Below are 11,914 nucleotides of genomic sequence, written 5' to 3'. Positions count from 1 at the left end.
GTTCAGTTTCTCGACACAAGGATCCAGCCGGGAGTCCCAAGGAGGCTTCTCGCACATTCCTGCCCATTGTTAGTGACAGCAGAGAGAAAAACCTCATCCCTGTGTCTTGTAAGACACCTTAATCACCTGGTGCATCTCCCCGGTGTAAGATTTCCAGCTGGCTCAGGAATCTCGCTCGGTGCTTGCAAGGGCCTTTCTGTGCGGTGGCCCCTTGCAGCTACAACATATCCCAATGGATTTCTTCCCCTCCCCCCCCCCCTTCTCCATCCAAGGAACACACACAGAGAGGCCGAATTGCGACAGTGACCCCAGTTTCTTTTAAATTACTGTCATTTTTATTTTCTTCACTTATGTGCAAACAGAGGAGATCGCAATGGTGGTGTTCTTAAAAATAACAAAATGTATTTGCATACATTTCCCTATGTACAGGTGAACAGCCACGAGTAGAGTCTTCTTTTGCACAGCAAAAGATCTAGAGCATTGAGACCGGGGACAGGACCGGGGCCCAAAAAAAAAAAAAAAGAGTCTAACTTAATAATTAAAAAAAAAAAAAATTCACAACAGTGCAAACCTCTCGGACACGACAGCACGATGGAGTGACTTTAATGGAGAAAACGGTGGGGGGGGCCCTTTCGGATGTGAGATTTCTGACTGTAAACAAGGCGCAACACCTCCCTCCCGCCGCCCTCCCCGGGGAAAGCTATTCCAGGAATTTGGCAGATCTTCAAGGGCTGAGCCGGAGGTAAACAGCCCGCGGCCGCCTCCCCTCCGCAGGCCACGGCGGGCTGGGGCCCGGCTCCCGCGGCCGCTGCCCGGGACGCGGGGGCGGCGCAGGGGGCCGGGGCGGCGGGGGCCCGCTGCGCTCCCGGGGGGGCCGTGCAGCCTCGGCGGGGCCGAAAAGGGAGCGGGGGGCGCCCCGGCTGAGCCGTGCACCCCCGGAGAGCCCGGAGGGGACCCGGCGCGCCCCGCGCACCCCCGGCGCTCAGCCGCTCTCGGGGTCGCCGGGGGGCGGCTGCTCGGCGCCGTTGCAGGGCGGGCCGGCGCCGTCCGGGCCGTTGCTCTCCAGGGAGGACTCGCTGCCCGTGCTCTCGCCGGAGAGCAGCCGGCGGACACGGAGGTCGGCGCGGAGCGAGCACAAGTCGTTGCCCAGGCTGAGCTCGCCCAGGTCGCGGAGGAGCTGGCCCAGCTCCGGGCCCTCGCCGCGGCCGGCGCCGGTGCGCAGCAGCTCGCCCTCGGGCTCGCCCAGCGCCTCCAGGATGTCCTCGCAGTCGCAGTGCATGGCGCGCTCCTCCTGCTCCTCGCCCAGCAGGTCCTCCGTGATGGAGCCCAGCTTGGGCGCGCTGCGGCTCCGCTCCACCGGCGGCTTGTAGCAGCACTGCCCGTTGAGCAGCTTGCGCAGCGGCACCAGCGGGATGCTCTGCTCGCCCACCAGCTGCTGCTGCTGGTGCCGCGCGTCGTCCCGCTTCTTCAGCCGGCGGAACTCGGCCAGCGCCGTGGCCGAGGTCTGGTAGAGCAGCAGGGCCATGGCCTTCGCCTTCTCGGGCTTGGAGACCAGCACGGCGTGGCAGCGCAGCATCACCGCCTTGTGCTTCAGCTCGTGGCGGTAGATCCAGGCGAAGACGCGGGGCAGGCGTGGGTCGGCCACGCAGTAGGTGACCCGGTGCAGCAGGTAGAGGTGGCCGGGCCGGCGCAGCCCCTTGTCCTCGGCGTGGGCCATGCGGATGCCCTGCGCGCTGATGGTCAGCTTCATCTTGGTGCCTTGCCGGCCCGCCTCACTCTTGCTCCAGATCTTGCAGACGGCCAGGTCGGTGCAGCCCTCGCCCTTGGACTGGATGGTGGTGGCGTTGCCCAGGTAGAGCACGGTGTACGTGGGGTCCTCGCTGGTCACGCGGAATTTCCGCCGCTTGGAGCGGAACATGCTGCCCACGCGGTGCAGGGCGCTCTCGGGGCAGGCGCGGGCCAGCGAGGTGAGCGCCGAGTAGTGCACACTCACCGCGTACCCCTTGGGCTTGCTCTGCCGCCGCGCCTCGCCCGCCACCAGCTCCACCTTGCTCCGCTTCCAGGGCAGCATCGCCCCGCGGAGCCGCGGCTAGGCGCCGCGCCGACGGCTCCGGGCGCGGAGGGGCATGCCACGGCGGCGGCGGCGGCGGCGGCGGCGGCGGCGGCTGGGCTGCCCGCCCGCCTCACATCCTTGCGGGCGGCGGGCCGCCGCCGCCGTAGATATAGGCGGGCGCTCCGCGGGCGCGGAGAGGGGAGGCCCCGCGCACCGAGGGCGGAGCGCCCGCTGCCCGCGGCCCGCCGAGCCGGCGGCTCGCTGCTCGCCGCCCGCCCGCCGCCGCCGCTCTGCTCCGCGGCGCCCCGGCCCCGGCCCCGGCCCCGCCGCGCCGTGGGGCGGGCAGGGGGGGCGGGCACGGGGCGGTGCCAGCCCCGCCGGGCGGCCCCCGCTTCCCCTCCCCGCCCGGCCCCGGCCCGCCGAGGGGCCCCGCGGGGCGCGGTCCCCAGCGGGGGTGGCAACCGGCCGCTGCCGCCGCGACCGTGGGCGCGGGGGGAGCGGGGCGCCGCGCCCCCCCGCTCCGCCCCTCCTGCCTCCCGGTTCGCTCCCCACGCCCCGGGTGCTCACGCGAGGGCCGTCCCACGGCCACGGACGGAGGGAGGGTGCCGCAGCGCTCTCCTGCAGCCGCCGGCGGCAGCGGCGGGGAGGATGGAGAGGGCAGCCGGGGAGGGGGTGGGGGGGGGAAGAGGGGAGCCGGCAGCTCGAAACCTCCGAAACTGATAAAAATCCCAAGGGCAGCGCGGGGCCCCGTGCTCCGGGAGTCCCCACACCCACGAGAACCCAAACCTCGGCAGCCTTCCCGGCCAGGGCGTGCCGTGGAGAAGTCCCACTCTTGCAACATAATCTTCGCTTTGATTTGGTTAGTCCGGCTCTGAGAGCAGCAGGGCCTGCAGCAAATACAAGCTATTATGTATGAGTAATGCTTTGCTCTTTATTTATATGCAGCATCCAAATAACAAGAAGCTGTCTTGTAATTTCTTTCTGGGGTTGCTCGAGTACAGTCACAGACATAATGAGAAAGTTGCTCTCTGTGTCGTTGCTGTAGCTTCTCATGTCATGTATCATATCTTCTGCCAGAAAGGATAGCAATTCCAGGGTTGCAGAGAATGGCCCTTCGTCAGGGTTTCAGTAAAAGGGGACCAGTATGTACTTGTGCTGTAAAATGTGTAAACACCTGCTTATATTATCTGACAAATCATTTCTAGAGTTTGGATCAATTCAAACCAACCCATGTATTATCGTTATAATTCTTCTTATTATTACATTATGCCATCTAGCAGATTGCTTGGGAACTGCAAGTAACCACAGTGACCGGTGTTAGATTATTAAAAGCACTCGCCCATTTGCTTACATTTCAAAAATACCCCCTCAGCGGAGGGCAGCGGCGGCAGCGCCGCCCCCCGAGGCTGCTCAGCCACCGCCGGTATCGGGGGACGCCTCGGCACATCTATGGTTTGCAGAGGCCGGTGGTGGGTGTGGATCTGTAACACGCCGCGTTTCCTGTCTTTGGCGGCTCTAGCGCAGCACTCTTGCAGCGTTAGGAAGGCTGTTGCTGGCCCTGCGAAGTGAACGTGTTAATCTTCCCATTTTCCTATGGGAAAACTGCAGTCGGAGAGCGGCGTGGGCTGGGCGTGCACCGATCAGCACGCACGAGCTGTTTCATGGCCAGGGCAAGCTGGGCGGGCCCCTTGGCATAAAGCCCAGCACCCACTGAGATGCCCGTTTGGGCTCAGCACCGTGCTGAACCGAGCCCTCTGCCTCTTGGCTGGAGGGTCGCACTCAAATCGTTGCAGTCAACAGCTCGATGTCCAAGCGGAGAGCAGCGATGAGTGGCCTTTCTCAGGGGTTGGTTTTGGGACTGACACTGTTTAACATCTTTGTCAGTGACATGGACAGTGGGATTGAGTGTGCGCTCAGCAGGTTTGCCGATGACACTGAGCTGTACGGTGCGGTGACATGCCGGAGGGAAGGGATGCCATCCCAAGGGACCTGGACAGGCTGGGGAGGTGGGCCTGGGCAAACCTCAGGAAGTTCAACAAGGCCGAGTGCAAGGTCCTGCCCATAGGTCAGGGAAATCCCAAGCACAAATCCAGGCTGGATGATGAGTGGATTGAGAGCAGCCCTGCGGAGAAAGAGTTGGGGGTGTTAGTCGATGAGAAGCTCAACCTGACCCAGCAATGTGTGCTTGCAGCCCAGAAAACCAGATGTGTCCACTGCATCAAAAGAAGCGTGACTGGGGGAAGTGATTCCCCAACTCTGCTTCGCTCTCATGAGCCCTCCCTTGCAGTGCTGTGTCCAGGTCTGGGGCCCCCAACATAAGGAGTATACAGACCTGCTCAAGTGGGTCTAGAGGAGGGCCATGAAGATGATCAGGGTGCTGGAGCACTGGTTGTTCAGCCTAGAGAAGAGAGGGCTCCGGGGAGATCTTATAGTGGCCTTCCAGTACTTAAAGGGGGCTACAGGAAAGATGGGGAGGGACTCTTTATCAGGGAGTGTAGTGACAGGATGAGGGGTAACGGTTTTTAACTGAAAGAGGGGAGATTTAGATTAGATACAGGGAAGAAATTCTTCACTATGAGGGTGGTGAGACACTGGAACATGTTGCCCAGAGAAGCTGTGGCTGCCCCCTCCCTGGCAATGTTCAAGGCCAAGTTGGACAGGGCTTTGTGCAACCTGGGCTGGTGGAAGGTGCAGCCCCCTCCGTGGAAGGGGGAGTTGCCTTACCAGAGCTGTTGTTGCCTCCAGCTGTGGGCTGTCCTGGGTCTGAGGCTGGTGGCTTATGTTTGCTCCAGGTGGGACGGTGCAGGCAAGGAGCCCCCCACGCCTCCCTGCAGTGCTGCCTCCAGAGGGAGGTTAGTGCTGAGGGGGCTGGCACCAGTAGACATACACTTCTGATAATGACTCCCACAGAGGTGTCTGCAGAGCCACGCTGAGCTCTGCCATCCTGATTAAAGTGGCCCATGTTCGGGAATGAAGACCCCAGCTCCCAGCACAGGCTGCTGAACCCCGTGTCTCTCTGACAGCCCTGGGGCATACCTATCTGCAAACCCCAGTGGCGTGTAAGGTGAAGAGGAGCTCCAACCCCCTTGCCCACCCCAAGTCAGCAGCACTTCCATTTCTGCGTTGCTTTCTCAGGGCGGAGTTTTCCTTGTAAGCTCCTCAGACACCCATTGGGGTCTCAAGGTGTTGGCTGGGGAGCAGCAGCACCCCTGACATAGCTGCTTCCCGGCTGGCTGGAAGTGCAGCTGCAGGGAAGGTGTTTTGTGGTTACAGCCCTGCTTGAGGATGGAAACTGTCTTAGCTCAGTTCCTCACCATGCTTGCTCACCAGTTGGTATGCCAGACAGTTGCAGACTTCCTCGCTTCATTAATAGGCCCAATTAGCTTCAGGGCCATCTCCTTCCTGCTGTGCAGTGGCTGCTTCAGTTCAGGGCATGGAGAACCACCACGCGCTTCAGCAACAGAAGCACATGTTGCCAGTAGTGGTGGCCCATGACAACAATTCCCAAACGAAATGCTGACCCCTCCTAGTCCTGTGCTGGGCTGAGAAGCTGTGCTGCAGTGCTTGGGTAAAGTCAGGAAGCACCTGCCCCAAGCGTGGGGCTATTCCTGTGACATTGTATGTCTGTATTTCACTTCCAGGAGGAGAAGCTGCTGCACAGTGGGAGGGGAGCCCTCCCTGTGGGGCTGGGGCATGCTGCCCGGTTCCCAGCGAGCACAAGGCTCCCTCCCCGCCTGCAAAGCCGGCAGCACCCGTGATGTGGAGGACATGCACGCTGGGGGCTTATCTGCACAACCCAGTAGCCCTGGGGGAAGCACAGCAGCCTGCTCTCTATTTATGCAATACCCCAGCAGCTACCGAGCATCACCTGCCTGCGTGTGCGCACCTGGAAAGCTTGTGCGAGCCGTGGGAAAGTCTGTAAGATACCATCTCTCCCCCGCGGCCCAGCCTGCCCCGCGCCGGCAGCGTGGTGAGTGCCACGCTTGGCCCTTGGCAGACCCCCCTCCCTGCCCCGCTCCATTCTCCCCTCCCCTGGCCACTCTCCTTTGTACCAGAGCCTGTGGTTGCACCCCACCACGGGTCCGTAGACTCTGGGGTGCATGCTGCCCTGCTGGGGTGCAGGCAGGCACCGCCTCTGTCGGAGGGGGATGCCAGGCTGCCCATGCTGGGTGCCCAGCCACAGCATGGGGAGGTGCTGGGGCCTGCCCGATGGCAGAGGGTAGCACCCTGCAGAGAGCAGCCCGGCTTTGGGGGTGGCTTTTGTGCCCAGCAGCTGGAACTGGAGCTGATGTGGGTGTCTGGTTAGGGAGAGAAGCGGGAAAAGATGCTGGGAAAAGTTGATACGACAAGATCAAAATAAGTAATGGGAATGTACTGATTTTGTCAGCATATGAAAACATCCCAGGCTTTCTCCTCTCAGATAGCAACGGAGCTCTCTGTGCCGCAGCAGCCAAAGTGACACAGTCAAAGCGAAACATTTCAAACCGGCATTTCAGTATTTTCCAAAACAAAGTATTTCAGAGGCTCTGTAACTATGCTAAACACCGAAGTTTCGGCTCTTTGTTCCAAACCGGGACAAAGGAAATGCTGAACTGTCAGGATTTTCCACGAAATGGAAAGGCTGAGTGGCACTTGGGCCACGTGGGCCATCGATGGGGACAGGCAGGGTGCCACAGCCCCCAGCCCCACCGGCCGTCGTCCAGATCTCACCGGCAGTGGCTGCAGATGACTGCTGCCGGGAGCTGAGGCAGCCTCAGATGAGTCGGCAGGGCAGGGAACAGCATCTCCAGCTCAGGGAGAAAGAAGGGTCCTTATCAGCCCTTAATGGATGCCTCATTCCGCCTCTGCTGCCCTCCCGCCTCTCCAGAGGGGAGCAGCACCCCATCCTGCCGGCTGCCCTGCCCCGGCAGGGCTGTGGGGACACGGGCCATGGGTGTGAGGATTGCAGGGTGTCCCTGCGGGGACAGCTCTGGATCCCTCTGGGTGCCCTGAGGGCCATGCCGGTGCAGCTCAGGGTGCCGCAGCCCAGGGACAGCCCCGGGGTCGGGGCTGTGCTGCTGGGGGGGCCGTGGCACTGGCGGCACACCTCCGCCGCTGTTGTTTTTCAGTCACCGAGGGCGGCACACCCCGCTTCCTGCACAGGCCGCCCCGGCGCTTCCTGCGCCTGCAGCTATAATTAGAAGAGCAGCCGGCGGCCAGGGGTGCAAAGCCCTCCCTCGGGGGTCACGGCACCCTGGTGGGGGTCTCACTGGGCTGGTGGGGCTGCGCGGGGCACTGGTGAGCCCACCATGCTGCCAGCCAAGGTGGGCAGAGGCGGTGTTGGGGTGGCATCCTCCGCTCGACGCCCTGGCCTGGGGGATGCCACCATGGGGCCACCCCTGCCCGTGTGGAGGGGCGCCGGTGCAGGCAGCGGTGGGCAGCGGGGACAAGCCTGTCCAGGCAGAGCTGGGACTCCAGGAGCTGGAGAAACTGGGAGCTGGGCTTCCCGCCCAGCGCTTTGCACCTTCAAAGACTCAGGCAGCTCTCTCTAATTAACCTTCCCCCACCCTGCCAGGCAGGGAGGCGATTTTATCTTCATAGGTCTGGTAGAAGAAAGGGAGTCTAAAAAACTTGCCTGAGGGCCCCAGCAGGACCAGTGCCTTCTCAGGGCTCAGCTTCCACCAAGCAGCCCTGCTTCAGAGCCTCCCCAGGGTGCTGCTCTTTCTAGAGGTGACCAAGACCTTCACTAAAAGATGGGGTATTTTGTGGAGCGGGGTCTGCCTGTTCCTGTGGTGCCAACATGCTTCTGAGTATGGCTGGAAAGAAGGGGGTTCAAGCAGCTGCAGTTGTGCACAGAGCAAAATTGTCTTGGTGTTCTTGCAGGGGTGCTTTGTGGGGGGTTTCGTAATGGGTCTGCTTGTCAGGCTGAGGCTGGCAGTACCGTTGAATTAAGCATTGTGAGCCTACATGAATAATGAATAGCCGTCACATGAATATTTTAGAGGCACGGTCCTGAGATCTCCCAGTGCTGCCTTAGAGGAAAATGGAGGAAAAGTTGTCCAGAAAGAGCAATGTTTCCTTTAGGCAAAAATGCAGTGGTGTTGTTGGCTTTTGAAAAAGAGCTGCTGCTGCTGCTAAATAATTTTCAGGATTTATATCAAAAACTGGAGCAGTGGTTTGGCTCCAAGGCAGAAGCTGGGAGGGAAGCCAGCCCTTTTGACACAAGTCGATGATTACAGTGTGCTGGAAAGACAGCAGATTTTACTTTGTCTCTGCAATGGTTTTGTGAGAAGTCCCAAAGCTGTGGCCACCCTCCAAAGAGCCACCAGTGCTGGGCACTCAGTTAACAGACTCCAAAGAGACAGCGAGAGATTCAGTGATGCGCAGGGGGTGCTTGCTCTCCCAAGACAGCACTGCACTCCAGCCCGAGCACTGATATCAAAGAGCTGAGTTGTAAAAACAAGATGCAAAACCAAGGAAAATCGTGTTCATTTTGCATGCCATGGTAGCTGCTGCATTGTACGGGAGAGGGCTGCAAATCAACAGGTTTGTTGGACTTTGCAGCAGTGTGCCCCTCTCCTCCACACTCTCCTTGGCTGCCTACGCTCTTGTCATGCACACACAGGTGCCAAGCCACCTCTGTACAGCTCTTGGGACAGCATCTCTTCCTCGGTGGCCCTTTTCACTGCGTGCATGCACTAATGTCTTCTAGGAGAAGCAGATTGTCGTGTTTAGGTAAATCCAGAAGCATATCTTGCTCAGATAGGCACAGCAGGGCAGTAGGAGTGGGATGAGAAACATTGCAATTAGAAATAGGCTATTAAGACTCTAGCCAAGACTCTGATGTCTTTGTTACTCGGATCACCCAATCTGTATCTCCTTCAGCATCACTCTGCTCAAAGTGATCCTTGCTGTGCTGCTGGCATCAGAGGACAGAAATAACTCCTTAGTGTTTATGAAGTGCCCAGAAATACATCTCTTGCAAGAATGAGGGCAATTGGGCGTTTCTTCAGCAGCTCCCACAAAGGTGGCAGAAAATACCTGCAGTGGCTGTCCCTGGAGCGCTTCAGTCTGGAAATGGGGAATGGCATGGGGAAAAAAAGGGCAACGTGTGGGAAAAACATCCCAGTCAAAATGCACAGATCTTTGCACTTCAGGTTACCCTCAAACCTCACTGCCCCAGGATGCACAGAAGGTTGCAGGCGGTGGAACAGCCTGAGCCTCCTTTTCCCACTGCGCCAGCATTTCTGCCCATCCCTGAGTGTCTCTGTTTCCAATTCATGCCACTGGCCGCGGCTGCCCGTGTCCCGGGGAGGTCCATCGAGCTCTGCACTCTGTACCGGTGCCTGTGTCACCCACCAAGGACCCCGGTGGTGCCGAGGCCATGCTGCCAGGGCTGCAGCAATGGAATTATTAAAGCGTTTTGCCCCTGGTTGGGCAGCCTGGGAACAGCATTGCACGTGCCTCGACTCTGGGGTTAGAAGTGCTGCCAGATCCAAGGCGTGGGGAAAGGCCGGGCTGGCTGGCTGCTCTAGTTGATGATTATGCAGTGTAGAAGGAAGGTAACTTTTAACTGAAGTACAAAAGAAATACAATAATGAGCACTTACATTACTGCCTTGGTGCCCACAGAGATGGTTTTATTAAAGATGACTTGATTAAAAATGAATTTACTAAATCACTGCGTGCTGTCTGCAGCCCACCAGCCTTCCACTGAAGCACCTCATGTAAATGAAAAGGCAAATGCTCAGTCCCCTTTCATCTGTCTTATTTGCCTTTAGGAAGCAAAGGAGGGGCCCGGCCAGGTGGGCGGTGGTGGCAGAGCTTGGGATGAGCATGGCAAATGTTCAGATGTACTTGGGAAATTTATGTCTTATGGTTGCCGGCTTTGAAAAGCAGAAGAAAGGAAGAACTGTGTCTTCCTAACGAGCGTTTATTATAGGGAGGCATCACGTAGTGCTGAGCATGAGAAAAGACCACTCCTGCCCGCAGGGTTTTGAACACTGCCGTGCTGCTGGTGCCCAGCACCTGAAGTTAAGCTTTGCCTGCCTGTGTGGGCAGTACCTGTGTTTTCCAGGGATTAGTCAGGTTATTCTCCGATTACAACTGATACACATTACAGAGTTATAGTCAAAAATGTCTGGCCTGAACCCAACACCCATAAAGGAGAAATGGTTCATAAATCAGTTCACTGTGCAAGAACAGGTCAAGTTGTTTATTAATGTAACCTTCGCTCCTATCTTGACCCAAACCGCAACGGCTGCTGCTGAAACCCGTTTGATGGTTCCCTGGCTGGGTGGGAAATATCCTTTGTCCTGCAGATGCCCAGACTCTGGCTAGATTTTGGCAGCTACCTCAGAGCACATCATCCACTGCCGCATCCAGGATGCCTCCCTGTCACCCTCGTTCCTTGTACGCACTATTTGCCATGATGGAGGCTGGGGACAGGGATCCTGCATTGGGCTGGGTGTGTGACAGGGCGCGGGGTCAACCTCGGCCCCAGGAGCTTGTGGCTTTCACCGAAGGGGCGTGCAGAACTCCTGCCCCCATCACCAGCTGCTGGGACAGGGTTTTGCACGCCTTGCTGCTGGTGGCGTTTGCTCCACGGAGATCGCATGCCATGGCTCTGCTGCAGCTCGCGGCCCTGCACATCGCCCCACGGCACTGTGGACCTCGGGGCGTTGGGTTTAGCTGTGTCCTGGGTTTTATTAGTGCCGGGTGTTAATGATGGGGCTGATGGCTGCTGTGGGAGCGAGAGGGTTAGAGTTGGGGAGCGTTGGAGAGGCGTGTGTCTGTGCTGAGCACCATGGGGATGGATGGATGGATGGGTGGATGGATGGATGGATGGATGGATGGGTGGATGGATGGGTGGATGGATGGATGGATGGATGGATGGATGGATGGATGGATGGATGGATGCGTGGATGGATGGATGGATGCGTGGATGGATGGATGGATGGGTGGATGGATGGATGGATGGATGGATGGATGGATGGATGGATGGATGGATGGATGGATGGATGGATGGATGGATGGATGGATGGATGGATGGATGGATGGATGGATGGATGGATGGATGGATGGATGGATGGGTGGATGGGTGGATGTATGGGTGGGTGGATGGATGGATGGATGCGTGGATGGATGGATGGATGGGTGGATGGATGGATGGATGCGTGGATGGATGGATGGATGCGTGGATGGATGGATGGATGGGTGGATGGATGGATGGATGGGTGGATGGATGGATGGATGCGTGGATGGATGGATGGATGGATGGATGGATGGATGGATGGATGGATGGATGGATGGATGGATGGATGGATGGATGGGTGGGTGGATGGATGGATGGATGTGTGGATGGATGGATGGATGGGTGGATGGATGGATGGATGGGTGGATGGATGGATGGATGCGTGGATGGATGGATGGATGGGTGGATGGATGGATGGATGGGTGGATGGATGGATGGATGCGTGGATGGATGGATGGATGGATGGATGGATGGATGGATGGGTGGATGGATGGATGGATGGATGGATGGATGGATGGATGGATGGATGGATGGATGGATGGATGGATGGATGGATGGATGGATGGATGGATGGATGGGTGGATGGATGGATGGATGGGTGGATGGATGGATGGATGGATGGATGGATGGATGGATGGATGGATGGATGGATGGATGGATGGATGGATGGATGGATGGATGGATGGATGGATGGATGGGTGGATGGATGGATGGATGCGTGGATGGATGGATGGATGGATGGATGGATGGGTGGATGGATGGATGGATGGATGGATGGATGGATGGATGGATGGATGGATGGATGGATGGATGGGTGGGTGGGTGGGTGGGTGGGTGGATGGACAGGTA

The 11,914-nt window shown here is 58.5% G+C and overlaps 1 protein-coding gene across 1 annotated transcript; it reads right to left on the bottom strand.

Moving 5' to 3' along the window:
- Positions 1-312: 312 nt before the first annotated feature.
- On the bottom strand, positions 313-2,336 carry FAM43A (family with sequence similarity 43 member A). The gene has a single exon (XM_032986882.2). It carries the CDS (start codon positions 2,069-2,071, stop codon positions 983-985), a length of 1,089 nt encoding a protein of 362 aa, XP_032842773.2. The 5' UTR covers positions 2,072-2,336; the 3' UTR covers positions 313-982.
- Positions 2,337-11,914: the final 9,578 nt, after the last annotated feature.

The sequence above is a fragment of the Tyto alba genome, unplaced genomic scaffold (genome assembly GCF_018691265.1).
Source record: "Tyto alba isolate M040663 unplaced genomic scaffold, T.alba_DEE_v4.0 Super-Scaffold_10, whole genome shotgun sequence".
Taxonomy (NCBI): Eukaryota; Metazoa; Chordata; class Aves; order Strigiformes; family Tytonidae; genus Tyto; species Tyto alba.
This window is presented reverse-complemented; position numbering and strand designations above follow the sequence as displayed.

Coding starts and splice junctions, on each gene's coding strand:
- FAM43A (XM_032986882.2), bottom strand. CDS start 2,071: ATGCTGCCCTGGAAGCGGAGCAAGGTGGAGCTGGTGGCGGGCGAGGCG.